Genomic DNA, 16,788 nt, shown 5'->3' with positions numbered 1-16,788 from the left:
CTAGTTAGGAACTGCAGGGTGCAGGTTGCCAAGTACATGTACTGTGAAAACAGAACAAGTCCTGAAATTAAACTTTCCTGTATTGAAGTTAAACTGTACACACATACAGTTGTATGCTTATACATCTGAAGCCACCACATTGCCCCACCTTTATCTCCAATGTCGTGCCAGAACGATTTCCTTGTTTTCACTTGCATAACAAAAATAACATGTACCGGTATTACAATGCAAAGTTGCTAAGACATTTCAGCCACAGCTGTAGTCTCCACTAAGGGAAAACCTACTGCCAATAGTGAAAGCCCCTGGATGCTACAAGTACCAAGTTTTTTACCTTCTGTTGGATTCACTCACCTCGTCTGGTGCCATCTGGAATGATCGTCCGGTGGGTGTGGTCTCTGACCCACTGTCCCCAACATCTGCCCCCTCAGACTTTTTTCTTGATGTGGGCTGTGGACTCAATGAGGCGATTGACGGTGTTGAAGATAATGTGTCTCGAAGCCACTCACCAAGCAAAGGCTCATCATCTAGCATAAGACAGAAAGAATCATAATGATACTGACACACTTAGTCCAATTATTATGGTAAACTGTACCATAGTTGAAAACGGATAACAGTGTTACAAACATTGCCTTCTTAAGTTCAAAAGACAATTAAAATGATTTTTAAGGTAGGATGACACTTGGTGACAGTAATACTGTGTTCTCAAATAACAACCCACTTTGGTCAAGACTTTCAAGAGAAGATAAGGAGAGTACAAGCCTAAATGCCTTCATCTCAACCATCAGAAGAAGAGATATAGAATCTTTATTTGAGAATATCTGCAAGAACTGTCACCTATGTTATCTTGACTTGATATAAAAGAATTCTAAAATAATAATTATTCTAAATTGTAGTTAATTGTGTACTGTAATAATTTGTGAGGATACATTAATAAATTATTTTTTAAATGTGTACAATTTGTACATCTTACTTATTTTCATATTTATAATTCCTTTACTGTATGTTGTGTCCCCAATTACATGTAGCAGTAATGCTTAATACCCAGACACTTTGTAATTCTTGAAATAACAAAACAAGTGTATTCTATTGTTCAAAAAGAATAAATTTAATGTTTGTTTTATGGCATAGGCACTGACTACAAATAATCCTCGGGTGCATGATCTCAAAGAGACAATTTTGTGTCCATGAGTGATGGCTACGAATACTTTTTTTCCTGTGCCTTTGTTTTTTTCTGGCGTAATTTTTTTTTTAACTTTTACAGCACAAAGAGGAAGAGTCATACAAGAACATTATGCCAAAAAAAAGATAAGTCACCAACCTTGTTTAGCAGAAAACAGAAAGCACACCGAGCTCGACCCCTCGAAAACACATACACCTGACCGTGCAGTTTGACTTTCACTCTCGGACTGAAATGACACTTTAGCATCACTCTACTTTTTTTTTTTTGGAGAGTCCAAAAAGTTTTGCGTTTTGCTTTTTACTGCTGTGCTCTGAAAATCACCATTCTTTCTAGTGAGCTTTCCCACACAAAAGGGCACCATTTTGAAATGTTTTGGCCATGTTTGATAATATCAATATTCACACAAGGCTATGAGTCTTCATCGTTACATTTAAACATTGTTTTGTTTCGAAATCTCCCTTGAGACTTGGCCTTGTAGCCATGCCTCAATACGAACGTGGCCTATGCTGTGTTATGCACAGAACAGAATGCGAGTGAAATACTAGGGAATCTCCTTAAGCAAGAAACAAAACTTGACTACGACATTCAGGTGGAGGTCAAAATAATTACACCACTTCCTATTATTATTATTATTATTATTATTACTATTACTATTATTATTATTATTATTATTATTATTTTTTTTTTTTTTTTTTTATAATACACTGAAGTCACTATCTCTTTTCTGATTGGACAAAAGCATACAATGAATTTTCGAAACCAGCGCCTGTGACGCCATCTACAATCTTCGACAAAAACCTTGAAACACTTTGAACATTCTCACACCGTTTTCATCCCCCTCCCTTTTTAAATGTTGTTGAAGCCAGTCAAACAGTAAAATGTCATCTCAACACTGTCAAGGGGAAAGGGGTGTTTCAAGGATTTTTGGCGAGGATTGTACAGTGTAGCTGCTTATACAATAATCATGTCAAGGACACTCAAAGTCATGCATAATAAAATTATGTCATCTGTGACCGTGGTGCGTGATTTCTAAGGGTAATAACGTCAAGTTCACATGCTTTGTGTTGCTTGCCGTCAGTGAAGAAGCAAAAACATGACTTCCAGGTTTGCTTATAGTTCAATGTACACTGTACAGTGTATAATAAAACAATAACATTATTAGATTCGGTTTTTTTTGATATCCAGAATAATCAAGGTCTCAGTAAGGGTTATCAGCTTCAGACTTTGGGTTCGGCTGATAACCCCTACCGCGACCTTGATTATTCTGGATAACACAAAAATCTCATCCAATGATAATAATAATTATTGTTTATACATTGTGTAAGCCGGGTGGTCCTACATGTAGGGCAAGGTTCCACTTAAAATACACTGTAAATACTGTACACTATACCTTCACTGCTGCCATCTGAATATGAAATGCATTCACTGTCTCCTTCATCTGATGACGTGGCAGGTGACTTTGAACTGTCTGACTTTCCAGAACTTGGTCGAGATGATGCTGCACCACCTGACACAGAAGGTGCGATCATAGCAGTGGCCTACAGCATCAGACATAAAACAAAACAAGGTTACTTTGGTAGGGTTAGCAACTTCACCTGAATTGATTTTACTAGACACAAATGGTGCAGTTTTACAACAATCAACACAGGGCTGTCATTTGTTAAAGACAGTGAGCAAGACTCACCAACCTACATGTACGTGTATATGGGTACCCGAGTCATAAAACCAAAAACTCAAGTAGCTGTGCACTGTAACAGTGGAAGCTCAGTGACAAAAGTTAATAATATTTAATAATAATAATAATAATAATAATAATAATAATTAATAATAATAATAATAATAATAATCCTACCATTTTGTACAATGTAGCAAATTGAGCCAATAAGTAGTTTAGAAGAGGCAAGTCATCAATCAGTTTCTTTACTCTCCTCCATGCAGAGCAGGAAGAATTGACACTGAAGTCAGCTCCAACAGGGACATGCTCATCTTCAGAATCAGCGATCAGTCCTTCTACCTGCAGCTCTTCCAGTAACACGGACAATAAAGTGATCCCACGTGATGCAAGCGCAACCACCAATGTGTTGTAACCTTGTAACCTAAATTTAAAAATGTATGATAAGTTTTTGACTCACTGACCACTTAGTACAGTATAGTCCTTTTCTGGCTATTCAATTTCCCAGGTCCTAACCAACACATGTTGCATATTGATTACGCAAAAGGGTGTCACATTTTGGTATGGAAATAAGGCTAGTTGAGCTAGTACTTACGTACATGAAGCCCTCTAAAAGATAAAATATTAGCTCAAGCTAAGTTTGTGAAAGCAATGTTAGCAAATTTTCAGCCCCTATGAGATTAACAATACATAGTAATTATAAATATTAACCTCTGTTGTCAGATCATATCACACAGCATATTTTTGTAATGTATTATATAACCGAACTCTCTAAGCTGTATAAATTTATATTGGATTGCAGTACATTTATCTGCACAACTGCACTTGTAAGTACAGTGTACATTTGTAATGTTTGGGACAGTTTAGGATTTTTTTGGCCAGATAAGCGGTTTGATAAGCTTGAACCTGTGATTTCTGACAAAATCTCCAACAGCCATTGATTTATAACAATTGTTTGTCTTGTTTTCTTATTCGGTTTTGTGGCTGGCTACAGTTGCTTAGTTTGGAACTGAATTCATCATTAGTGTGGCGACTGTCCATACTAAATTAACACCTTACGATTTATAGGCTTTTTGTGTGAAATGGATGTCCAGTCATACTGTAAGCTTCTTTGTTTGACCGTGAAATTGCAGTCGAGTAAGCAAATTACTATGCTTTTGGCCATATTATGCGTCAACATGCATTGATTATGTGGAAATTAACTAATTTGTTTTGACTAACACTTCACTGCAACGATTGTACCTACTTTTACAAATGATGCAATTTAATTTGAGACTATAACTAGCCACCAAATTTTCATATCTTGTTGCACTTTTTTTTTAATTTCGAGCATAGGGTATGTTATGAAATGGTTTAACTAGAGTCCAGGCTCATTGCCAAAAAAATGCGTGGAAACTGCTTACGAAACAAAATGGCATGTTTTCTTCAATGTTCAGGAAAATACGCGTTACAAAATAGTCAATCTCTTTGGCTTTTATGTTTGTGAGGATGGTAAGCAGCTGCTTTATCACTAATATCAGACATTTATTCTGTTTTATGCCGAAAATATGGTAATTATTAGGATGCAGATTTTAGGGAATTACACAGATCTGCATTGCCGCACCCTGTCAGATGCCATGTTACATATACGGATCATCTTGAAAAAAAATTGTTATACTCACTATGGCCGATGATGATGTTTGAAACATTGAAACATTTCCCTTAAATTCAAAAGACTGTGGTTGTATTTTTAAAAATAGTTACTGTTGATTTCACACAATCAGAACATTGTGACCAATGCATCTCACAGTGTATACGTCCCCCAGGCGTCTTGTTTTCAAAAAGAATGCATAATTTGGTGAAGATTAAAAAAAGAATTACACTTAGGTAAATCCATGAAATCCTTGCGAATCTATGAAGGTTTGAAGTTTAAATGTTAATGGCCGTGTGAAAGGAGGTCTGAAACCTCGTGTATTTGTGAAGTCAGCTGTGGTACCCAGTGGGTATCGAATATTGCTTCACTTTTGAGATGCTTGTGCGATCAACTGGAGTTCATCTGAAGTTTCTTGTCTTAAATCTCTTTAATTTGACCTTCAGGCACAAGAATCATTAAAAATCAGCAAAAACATCACCAAGCAATACAGATTGGGATAATTCCAATGAGTCTGAGTACGACATTGAAAAGAAGATAATGATTTGCAAATGACACTGGTGAAACCAAGTAAAAGCAAAGAAACTCTGGATACATGTGGCTGTGACCTGGCTTAGGCTTATGGAACAAAAGAATACTTTGACGCCTAACAAAAAAGTGCACTTTAAATACATGTACAACTAAAGAGTCCACAACAAAGAGCAGAGCAGATTGCTTGAGCACTCACTGGTAATTAGATAGCTGTTAGCAGTGAGTAAACGCCTGTTGGGTTCTACCAGTCACATTTAATACCATTCATGAGAGACAGTGTACACAATGTATCTTGCCCAGTCATCTTGCATGGAACATATAGTGTACTTTTCTTTCATTTGCTCAACTCCCCCTCCCTTACCCTATTCTATGTGATGGCTACCTCGATGCCTGGCATGGAGATAATCCTCGCTTTGTTACCAGGATTGTACAGTAACTCCTCAAGCTGGACATAATCATTGACAAAATGAAATCATTCGACTACAAAAACCCGAAAATAACAGCTTACAGTACCTTGAACTTTGAGGAAATTGATCATTTCTCCGTAGTGAGAAATGGGAATGTTCAATTCCATTGTGAAATATGCCGTTCATGCGTTTTCCTGGTGTAATTTGCATAAACATCTGATTTTTCTTTTCTGCAGCCAATTGGACACTTTGTTCTGTATTCTGTGCGTCCAAAGAAAAACGAGTGCATCCCAGGATGCAATGATGCACTCTGGATACATCTCTGGGGGCTAACTGGTTGGCCTCCAGTAGAAGCCTTTAGACAACCCAGGCCCTTTACTTCCATTTAAGAATGTACCTGTTAATTATTATTTTTTTAGAAAAAACTTCCCCCTCCTGTTCTTTGGAATCAATTAAAAATACTGTAATGTTCAGATAAATTATACATTATTTTGACTTCTAAACATACCATTTAAATTTTGCAGCAGCATTGTCCTTTGCCTTGTCATCTTCAGCAGTCAGTCCCAGCACTGGTAACAGCCCAGTAATTATTCTGTTTGCTGCCAACATGTTGATGTTTTGCAAAACTTGTCCTCCTGCACGAGATGATGATGATATCACTCCACAGATGACATCAAACACATTTATCTGAAAAAAAGAAAGTAACACACAGTACACTGGGGTTTATTCTACTAACAAAAAATAAACAAAACTTGTATGGAAGGTAACTCCTTGAAGTCTCCTTCACATGCATAATTTCAGAAATGTTCATGACTGTCTTCCACTTATTCTGTTATGTAGTAACATGTAGTAGTGTCACTATGTACATTCCTGTTGACTAGACTAAAATCTTTTCAATCCACTTCTCTTTACATGTACTTTTAACTTTTAAATCAACCAGGAAAAAAAGACTTACGCTGTTCTCCACAATACTCTGAGTACATCTTTCAAGACTTTCCTCTTCACCAGCAGTTTTGCTCACAGACTTAGCACCTGATGTCTTTGATAAAGATAATCTCCCCAGGGGAGTTTTGACAGACAGTGGTCGGCTCAATCCAGATGTTCCTGGTACATGTACATTGTATTATTTAAAACAATAATAAAAGAAGAGTCTATTATATACTCATGAGAATCAAGATGTTCAAGCTCAATAAGGGGTGACAAATGGTAAAATCTGAGACTTGCCACGATGCCAACACCCTTGTTGAGGACTCCAAGACTGAGACCAAAACAAGCAAGATTTCTAGATCGGATGGAAAGTTTGCGAGTGCCAAGATTTTGGTGGGACCATTCGCCACCCCATGAATACCATGAATTTTACTTACCAGCAGCACCAGCAATGATAAAGTTCCCAGTTGCAACTATGAGTGCAACATCTAAACAACCTAATCCAAGCTGACAGACTTTTTCTACTCGACTTGCTGACAAGGGTTCTAGAATTGGCATGGATGTTATGCTTGAAATAATCACAAGTTCAGAAGACAGCTCCTGGATACTGTAACCAAAAATTAAGAATCAAATTTAATTAACCAACTAGTACATGTACATTTGTATAGTGAGTTAATTACTTACATGTATAAAAGAATAAGAATTACCTCACTAGATACAGAAGACAGAAAATACATGTACAGTAGCCCTAATGCTCCCTACAGTGGAATGTTACAAATTAATACCAATCACCAAAGCATTAAAATTAAGAGCAAACATTCATTTTCATCCAGATGCATGCTCATGTACATTGTACAATAATAATGATTGATCTGTATTCATGAGGATTTATAACAACTAAGGCCTTCTGATAGAGTGCGATGAAAAAATGCAAATTGTCCGAAATTTGCAGGGCAGATTATGCGATTAGAAAGGCCAATTATGCGATATATATTGTAAATTATGCGATTTTTTTCTGAGCAATTTTAAGCTTGTTTTTCAAGGTTTCAGGATAAAAAAAACATGTTTTTACTGCCCTAAAGACACTTTGAACATAAGGGAACAGTAATTATGAATCTTGATCGACATTAGTTGGGACAAGTAAAAAAAATGAGTTCTTCTGCACTATTGGTGCACCACATTGAAAGGACACAGCTAACATGCCAAATGAATGATCAATAATTATTAGTAGTATCACCCAACTAGCAAATCCTGCAAATCCTGCATTTTGATTGGCTACGCTACTAGAGGACTATTAGTAATACACATATTTAGTAAATTGAAGGTACATGTAACAAAGGCTTTTTAGCCGTTTTTCAAGGTAAATCATCTTTAAAATGGCGTATTTATGCAGGAACTCCTACGAAACTTGTTGATTTATGTTTTATTACTGGGTTGCCAGTATGGCAAACCCAGTTGGGGTCTGCATTTAGCTTGTTTGTTTTAATTTTTTTATTTATTATTAGTTTTTTTAAATATTTTTTTCTGTGTCGGTAAAAGTCTTGCCTGTCACTCCCCTGCTAAGTGGTGTCTTTGTGCATAGAGCCTTCTGCGCGTATTTTCTTAGGATCGAGAGGGTAGTGGGAAATGCGTAGATTTCTCTAGTGGACACAGTAGAACGATTAACTTAACCGGCAATGGCGTCGAAAGTCATGTAACGCGAATGGCGTTTTAGTGGATGTTTGGACAAAATATACCCTTATGAAGCTCAATAATGGCAAGTCAATTGGATATACAGGCGGTGAAATCTTAAAAGCGACGAGTAATGGACTTCGACAACAATCTATCGCCCGTCGAGCCGAAATCAAAGTGAGCTGTATTTACCTGAAGTACGTGGTAATTTGACACAATTGAGTTTCTTGTCTTCACGCACGCAATCAAATAGGAAGAGGTTTTCGCCTCTAATAGCAAATATGTTGTTTGTTTCAATAAATTTTTTGCTGGAAAAGGATTCTGTGGTATTTTCTGCCTTTGTGAATTATAATATCATGTTGTGTATTGAATTTTTGAGCTTAAGGTTGAAATATGATATGGGAGAAGTTTTTTAGTATTGCTCTGTAAGCTGGAAGGGTTCACAGGCCTGTTGGAAGCCTGCTTGAGTTTCAAAAAAATGAGCCCCAAAATCAGTGAAAAATTGTGACAGTTGAATAATAAAGTAGCTGCTATTTCCAAAATAATGGAATTACCTGGTGATAAATAACGTCGTACGCGTCTTGGAGAGTAAATTTTGACTTTGCATAAACAAGAGTTGGGCAATTGTGATCTTTGTTTTGACTTTGCTCATTTCATTGTCAAACTTTTTAACACTTGACAGAAAAAGAAACTTACAAAAACCCGGTATCTTGCCATCATTTGACACAGATGCTTTACTGTTTGGCAAGTAAACATGCAGCGGAAACTTAATCACGGCGCCCGCTGAATTCCGGCCATGTCACTTTCGATTTTGCGATTTACATGTATTTGAACGTAGCAAAAATCTCCCAAAATGTTTGTCGCTGATCGTAACTTTTTATATTCTATATTCACGGTTCAAAATTAATGTTTTTTTTTATGTCGTATTCTCGATCGACCGTCCCGGAAACTTCCTTCTGCTCTTTCTAAAAACTGTGTATCAATAGTTATTTGCTTTTGCATCAATATTTGTTTTGCATAAAGCAAGCTAACAAAATCTGTACCTTCCTGAGTTCGCACTTGTTAGCGTTAATAGTATTTTCGGTCAGATGCTTCTGTTTTATGAGGGGTTTATTGTTTTGATCTCCCATCGTGACACTAACCCCGCCGGACAGGGATTAACTTCAGTGAACTTTAGTATTACAAAGCTGTCAGATGCTGAGAGGGCATGAAGATTATCAACATGTCAGCCCAGAAGCCAACGTTTCTCGCTTCTCTTTTATTTGTTATTCTTCAGAGACTGGAATGCTGTATTTCAATACCACACAATTCAGTGCCTTCTGATTTTCTGTAACACGTACCACAGGCAACCCAGTGTATGCTTCACAGAAGCATCTAGTTTTATGAATTTTGTGCATTCTTTTATGAATTATGCAATTTTTCGTGAATTGTGTGATCGGATGCGATTTGAGGTCGATTGTGCGAAATCGCACCGTCGCGTAATATCAGAAGGCCTGCCTAGAGCATACAAACCTTGAGGATGTTAGGCTAACAGTTTGTGGCAACCCAGCTGGTTTGGATGCAATCTTTGCAAATTCAGGAAATGAAAGGCAGAGGTCTAATAGCACTCTGCCACCTCTAAGCTGCCGTAAAGCAGCAACATTGCAGTTGGAGAAGACACTCTTAACATCTGTGCTGCTGGAATCAGATGTCAAGCTCTTTTCTGCTCCCACCCTGAACATCAACAACAACAAGAAAACAAAACCTGTTAGGAAGTGACAATATATAGATCATTTGCACATGACATCACAATGCCTGAACATTGGTGTATGGACTGGACCTACATGTACATGTAAATAGAAACTGCTGCCATGTTGGTGTATATGTACAGCTACAGTACCGCTCAAAGATAAGCGAACCATCAAACGCGTTGACAACGCGTTGGGAACGAAGAGCCAACGCGTTTGAAAAAAAAAAAAACGCGTTTGCGAACTAGTTTTTTTTCAACGCGTTTGTCCTTTGTTATTCAAGTTTGGCACCTTTGCATTGTGTTACAAGTTGGTATGTAAATTACGGCCAAAAAGCAACTGCAATTTTAGCGATGGAAAGTGAACAAGTGTGATCAACTGACTATCAATCAATGGAAAGTTGGAAAAGAAATCTTCAGGAACGAAAAAAGATGCGCTTGTTTAATCGGCTAGAAGAAATCCGCGTTATTGATTTGTTTCTCCGAATTTCTTGTATCACATAACACGAACACGCTTGATCGCAATCGCTACACTAGCGAAATTATACTTCTACTGCCCCAAAAACTAAACACAATAAAATAATCTTAGAGCATTGGGTTTTTTTTATAGAATGTTTCAATGAGAACACATATTAAGCGAAACTGCATCACGACCTTGATATAACATGCAGCTGCGTATGCATGAATCAGTTTAAATCGTCGAGCAACTATCACACAACAGATTCACGGACATTATAAAACTCTCAAATAACAATCGAACAACGATCAATATTCAGTCCAGACGAAAATTATTTGTATGTGTTTTTCAGTAAGCTTTGATGGCTAGCTCGCCGCATTGTTTCCTTTCAAACTGTCTTTCACTTGATCAGAGCGGTACTGACTACAGAGAGTAATCAGTCGAATATTTGCACATCTTTATATAGCCGCCTTATCTATTTTGAAATCTCGGTTTCTTATTTTTTGTTGACCTTTTGTGAAGTGGTGAGCTTTGGTGCTGAATTACTGCGTTGTCAATTAATTTTGCCTTCCAGAGATTATTACAAAGTTTCATGCTTTTATCACAAAAGGGAGCAAAATAATAATACGTGCCGTCTGCGCTTGGGGTGAAAAGGTTGCGTGACAACGAATGAATTATTTATTCTTCTCCGCCCCGCGCACATTTACGTAAACAGCCTTTGCAATGAAGTCCATTTTAACACAGCTTTTATTGGAGATCATTCTTACATCATCAAATGAAGAAATAGAACTATGAAGTTATTATCGATTAATAATCAGGGAACCTTAGCAATTTCGTCTTTTTAGCGGCGAAACTAAAAAGTCTTTTGAGCTTGTCGCATCGAATTTTCTCATCTCCGTGTTGAAACAGCGCAATGTGTAATTCGTTCCTGTATACCTAAAATGATTTTACTTTTGAAGCAAACTACCACTCCAAATGTCAACAAATTCATTGTCCCCGGTGCTTTTGGTTCATGTTGTTAAAAGCTTCAAGACAGTTGAAAAGCCATTCACATAATTTCGGCTGGCATTCTCGTGTTTACAATTGCTTGCCGGCGCGTTATATCATGGATTTTCATTACGCTTGACATAGAATCATTTTTGGTCGCTTCAAATTTTATTTTGTAATTTCAGTTTACATGACATGGCTGTGGGACGTGAAAAAATCCGAAAACACAAGCCTTTTTGTTTTTATGAGGCCGCAACGTGAACTTTGTATAGCCAGACAACGAGACTGTGTTTTATTTTGTGACATTACTTTTCGAACACATCATTGAACCTTTTGTGATGCAAATACTTCGGAAAGTTAATGACTTTGGTCAACACATTTGCGTTTGCGTTAAAAAAAAAATGCAAACGCGTTGAAAGCCAAACGCAAACGCGTTGAAGACTACTTTGAAACGCGTTTGATGGTTCGCTTATCTTTGAGCGGTACTGTACCTATCATCAGGGAATAGCCCTTATTCACAATAGCCGCCATGTTGGTTTTCAAATTGTCATGCAAATTAGCCATGTGTTATGCTGGAGGGCAAACATTGGAATAAAGGGAAATTGCCGAAAATCGGCTCGTCGAGATATTGAATTAACATTGCTAAAAGTACATTTTAGAAATTAGAATTAAGTACCTTTTATAATAATTTTATATCTTTTGATTGCCTCCGACATTTTGACTTTCTACTTCATTATCTGCTCATTTTTCACTAAAAACGTCAAAGTAACTTGTGTAATCATTCTATTTTACTATTTAGGTGATAAACATTCAATGAACATGAAGCAAATCATCTGTGTGGCTAAGATGGTCGTTATAACCTCTCGAACTTGTGTTGTTTGCCCCTCAGAAGTGTGTAGCTAATTTGCATGATAAAAGCAAATCCAACATGGCAGCTATCGTGAATAAGGTCTATTGGATCTCCTTTTTTAAAGAAATTTTTCCTATTGCTTCATGTAATCAACATAGTATTCTATTACAACCAACAAATTATGTGAACATGTATGCACAGTAACCTTGTTAAAGAACAAGTAATACCCCCGGTAATAAATTACAGTATGTTTACAATACATTGTACTTCTAGATGTTAATGTGGAAAATGAAAAAGGAATTCAAGGAAAATACATGTAGTATTTAACACACTTTAAAATGTGATGCACTGACGCAGCGAAAAATAATTCAAACTAGTAAAGAGAGTACTCATACCTGGCTTTGTCTTTTGTGATGTTTGCATGGTCTTCTGTAGTCTCAGTGAATGCAGTTTGTAGCCGCTGGAAAAAGTCATCACCTTGGCTAGGGCTGTCACCAGTTTCATTTTCCACAGGTGAGCTATGTGTACTCCCGACATCCTTAAACATGTTGGCCGATTTTAAGATGGCAGTTAGAGTAACTATCTCTGTCCTGTTCAAGCATCCATGTCCTTTACAGAGTCCTTCAATAATGGAAACTTGCTGTTTCTGTGTAAAAGAAAAGTTCTTTTAAAATGGAATATTGTTAAGTGAATGAATAATTTATGACCAAAAATTATTATTATTATTATTATTATTATTATTATTATTATTATTATTATTATTATTATTATTATTATTATTATTATTATTATTATTGCTATGTAACATCACAGGCCTAAAAGGTGCTCCTGGCCTGGTCAATATTATTATTTCCCTTGAGAGCAAGTAACAACAAGTTCCTAGAACCCTCTCCTGATTCACTAAAGGGACAAAACGTTTCTTAGGAGTCTAGCTGTTCCCAACAGAGCAGTTTTCTGGATCACTTCAAGTCTGATGGTGGTGCCAAGCTTTTCGATGTGTTTGTCAAACTTTTCAGATAGAGCCCCTAATGCTCCGATCACAACTGGCACTACAGTCACTTTCTTCAGTTTCATAACTTTCTTATTACTTCCTCAAGAAGTTGGTACTTGTCTATTTTCTCCAGTTCTTTGTCTTTTACTCGCGCATCCCCTGGAATGGCGACGTCAATGATCACGGTACACCCTTTGAGGTCTCCCTTCTGCATCCACCGCCATTTTTTATCTCAGTCCACTCTCGTCAAATCTCTAACATACTGCCCATGCATTTGCTTGCCTTTCCATTTGTTTTCTGTTTCCTGCTTTGCACTCTTCTTATACTCTCTCGGTTCCTTTGTGTTATCCATCTTCGCTGTTCCTCTCTCCTACTTTCCTTAACAACACCTCATTACATCTCCCTACATACCAACCCAGACTGTTTTCTTCCCACCGGACACAAGCTTCGCAACTAACAAGTCCTCTGCCCCCTCTCTTCCTTGGTACATACATGGATATCCTTGCAGTGTCGCTCCTTGGGTGTAGCTCCTTATTTATTGTTATCACTTTCCTGGTCTTTCTATCCATGCTTTGCAGTTCTTCTTTCGTCCATCCAATCACACCTCCTCCACATCGTAGCATGGATACCGCCGATGTGTTTCCTGCTTTGATTTTGTTTCTACCATTCAATTTGGATTTCATGACTAATTTCAGTCTTTGCATGTACTCATTTCTAAATATGTCCTTCATTTCTTGTTCCTTCACTTTATCCAGTTCCAATATCCCCAGGTACTTGTATCCCTCTTCACTTCACACACCTCCTTAATTGTCTCGCCATTCACAAGTTGACTACCCTCTGTCTTGTTCAGCTTACCCTTCTTCAGAACCCTCACTCCACACTTCTTTATGCCAAACTCCATTCCTATGTCTCGACTAAAAACCTGAACTGTGGATACCAGGCTATCTAGTTCTTTTTCGTTTTTGGCAAAGACCTTAAGGTCGTCCATAAGAGCAAGTGATTCACTTTGATGTCATCCAGCATGTATCCTGCTGTGGCTTTTCTTAAGATCTTTGTTAACGGTATCATTATTATTATTATCATCATCATCCTCATCATCATCATCATCATCATTGCTTTATTACTGTTTTGGGCTCAACAGAATTACAACTGTATTTCCAATATAAAAAATTACATAAAATATATAAGTTAACTAAGATAAAATTTAAACCTTAAATAAAAATTATAGTAAATTTGTATTAAAAATCTGAAATCCTCTTTTTCTGAGTTCATTTTTTTAAGTTCAGACTGTACAGCCAACCCCCCCTTGGGACGAACGAACACTGATTAATTAATGATTAGATTGATGATGACAAGGCATTCGGTAGGTGCACACTGTACATTTTGTACAAAAGTACAGCACCCCTACAGTATTAGCATCACACGCTACAGGAATCCCGTCGCATCTCATGTTGAAAAATCTGCAAGCACATGTACAGTGGCTTGACGCTTGTAAGACCATAATTGACCTTTTGTTAACAATTGATCGTGGTTCAACCCGGGGTGGGGGGGGGGGGGCAATTTTAAATTTTCATGACTCAGCCTCAACAGCGTTGGCAGATGACTATCATAAACCGCTACTGGATATTATTAAATGAGGTTAAACAAAGTTTAACCAAGTAAACAACTAGGAGCGACTGCAGCCAATTGGTCAGTGGTTGTAGTATACTGGCGCATGCGTGGAATACCTCGTGCTTTGGGCTGTATCGCTGATTTATAAGTGTGGCGGGAAGTAGGAGCATTGTGTGTGGAGCGTTTAGCGGTTTTTGTTCCCTCCCTCCCCACCCTCTACTTTCCACTGTGTATCAGTGTGACGGGTGCCCATTCTTCTCAGGGGCGTGGGGGCTCATGGCTGGGTTGTCAGGTTTTGCCAGCCATCGGTGCACATCTCCATCTTGGAGCTGGCTGCCAATAGTGGAAGCTCCAGGATGTTTCGGGCACCCAACCTCCAAAGAGCGACGATGTTGTTTACCGTCAAAAATCGGGATTCAGATGGAAATCGGTGTTATTAATACTGGTTAAAATTAAACAATTTATTTTCTTGATAATGCGTACGTACATGCTTGACATTGCTCGACATGTATAAATAAATCATTTTTTAAGAAAGAAGTGATTGTGGTATAAGGTTTTGCTTTGGCTTTGCTTTAGACTGTTCTAGTGACCTCAGTTTCTGGAAAACAGCTACTCTAGGATAGGAGTGATTTGGGGAGTTTACTCTAGTATGGGGTGGCAAAATCCAGCTGAAACTAGCTCTGGTATACATGTAGGCTAAGGGTTCCAGGGTCCCAGCGGAACATCCACACCCAGAAATTCCTAAAGTACACCCCCCCAGGGGGTTCAACCACATCACAATTTTGCTCTTTATCTCCAAATTGAAACAAAATTCAAGACAAAAAAAAAATCAATTTATTTAGCGTCGGTAGTTTCTTCAGTTATGAAACTGGTATCTTTTACCCACCTCCCTCTATCAGTGCTCCGTTTCACGGATATTTAAAGAATCCGGGAATCGATTCTGGGCCACATTGGTGGAAGGCAAGTGCTCTCACCACTGTGCCAGCCCTGCTCCCCGGCAAGAAAGAAACAAACAAGAAACAAAAAATTTTTTTATCGTTTTATTTATTTTAGCAAAAGTTTCAGCAAAATGCCGATTACTAACCCTTTTATTTTAATGGTGAATGCTGTTCGCAAATTGGCGACTCAGCCAGATATCTTAATCGCAAAGGGAAAAAATTCAGTCGTGAATACGACTGTATTGGTCGCAATTTCGAGTCCTGATTTACCATAAGCATGTAAATACATTGGACAGGCCTAATTATTAGTTCTATAAATGTTTAAATTTCAGCATAATCCGGTGTAATTTCCGCATAATCAACGCATGTTTACGCATAACATGGCCAAAACTTTGTGCATAATCTTTAATTTTTTTCCGCATCCTATCAGAAGCCCTGTAATAATAACACTGCATTTGCCTTTTGTTTGTGAAAGGCCCATTCAGAAACAAACATGCTACATGTACTGTACATCAAAGCAAAGCATGTTTGTAGATACAACTACATATCCTGTAACTAAATGTGGCTTGTTCTACTCAACATACAGTGCACTACAGTAACTGTAGATGTAAATTCACAACTACATGTACATGTACATGACATTATTTATTTGGGTTTAGCAATGAAACTAATTACATACTCCACCTTTAATGGCTGGTGAGACTCTCTTGAACTCTCTAAGTCCAGAAGAACGAACTTCAAAAGCACTTTGCATGCTTTCACAATAATTTGCAGACTGGTACCAACTGTAAAAATCAAACAATCTGTGAGACATCACACTGACGAATAATTATAGCCAGAGTTCAAAATGTGACTTGGTATAACACCTGTACTGTTTTTAGCAAAAACATGCCGATCTGTATGAGAAAGTTGTACCAAGGGAATCACCCTTTTATACCAGAAGTACCATAATTAACACTGTTTGCATTAAATCAGGTATGGCTGAACTGGTAAAAGATCCTTGGTGCTTGCACTATGGTGTTATGCATCTCCAGTGGAATAAAGGTCAATTTTTATACATGTTGCAGTTAATTTTTCATTTCAGTTATTTTTTTTAACTAGGTAAAAAAGGGATTTTCCTTTTTGGAGGGTATAGTTAAAAACAGGGGCTTGGTTTTTTAGGGGGTCTAAAAAACAGCGAAATTCTCCTCTTCTCCGTTCTAATTATTGT

General features: G+C 37.5%; 1 protein-coding gene across 3 annotated transcripts in view; it reads right to left on the bottom strand.

The window, feature by feature from the left end:
- The window catches only part of LOC137993313 (E3 ubiquitin-protein ligase UBR4-like), a 120,931-nt gene that overhangs the window by 100,483 nt on the left and 3,660 nt on the right, over positions 1–16,788 (bottom strand). For all 3 annotated transcript variants that reach the window (XM_068839073.1, XM_068839074.1, XM_068839075.1), the window contains exons 3-12: positions 16,263–16,363; positions 12,434–12,684; positions 9,531–9,731; positions 6,785–6,954; positions 6,376–6,524; positions 5,929–6,107; positions 3,033–3,276; positions 2,571–2,718; positions 352–524; positions 1–41 (exon numbers count right to left, since the gene is read on the bottom strand). The exon at positions 1–41 is cut by the window's left edge and continues 217 nt beyond it. In XM_068839073.1, the coding sequence (XP_068695174.1) occupies positions 1–41; positions 352–524; positions 2,571–2,718; positions 3,033–3,276; positions 5,929–6,107; positions 6,376–6,524; positions 6,785–6,954; positions 9,531–9,731; positions 12,434–12,684; positions 16,263–16,363 (1,657 nt within the window). The remainder of the gene's footprint in view (positions 42–351; positions 525–2,570; positions 2,719–3,032; positions 3,277–5,928; positions 6,108–6,375; positions 6,525–6,784; positions 6,955–9,530; positions 9,732–12,433; positions 12,685–16,262; positions 16,364–16,788) is intronic.

The sequence above is a fragment of the Montipora foliosa genome, chromosome 2 (assembly GCF_036669935.1).
Source record: "Montipora foliosa isolate CH-2021 chromosome 2, ASM3666993v2, whole genome shotgun sequence".
Taxonomy (NCBI): Eukaryota; Metazoa; Cnidaria; class Anthozoa; order Scleractinia; family Acroporidae; genus Montipora; species Montipora foliosa.
This window is presented reverse-complemented; position numbering and strand designations above follow the sequence as displayed.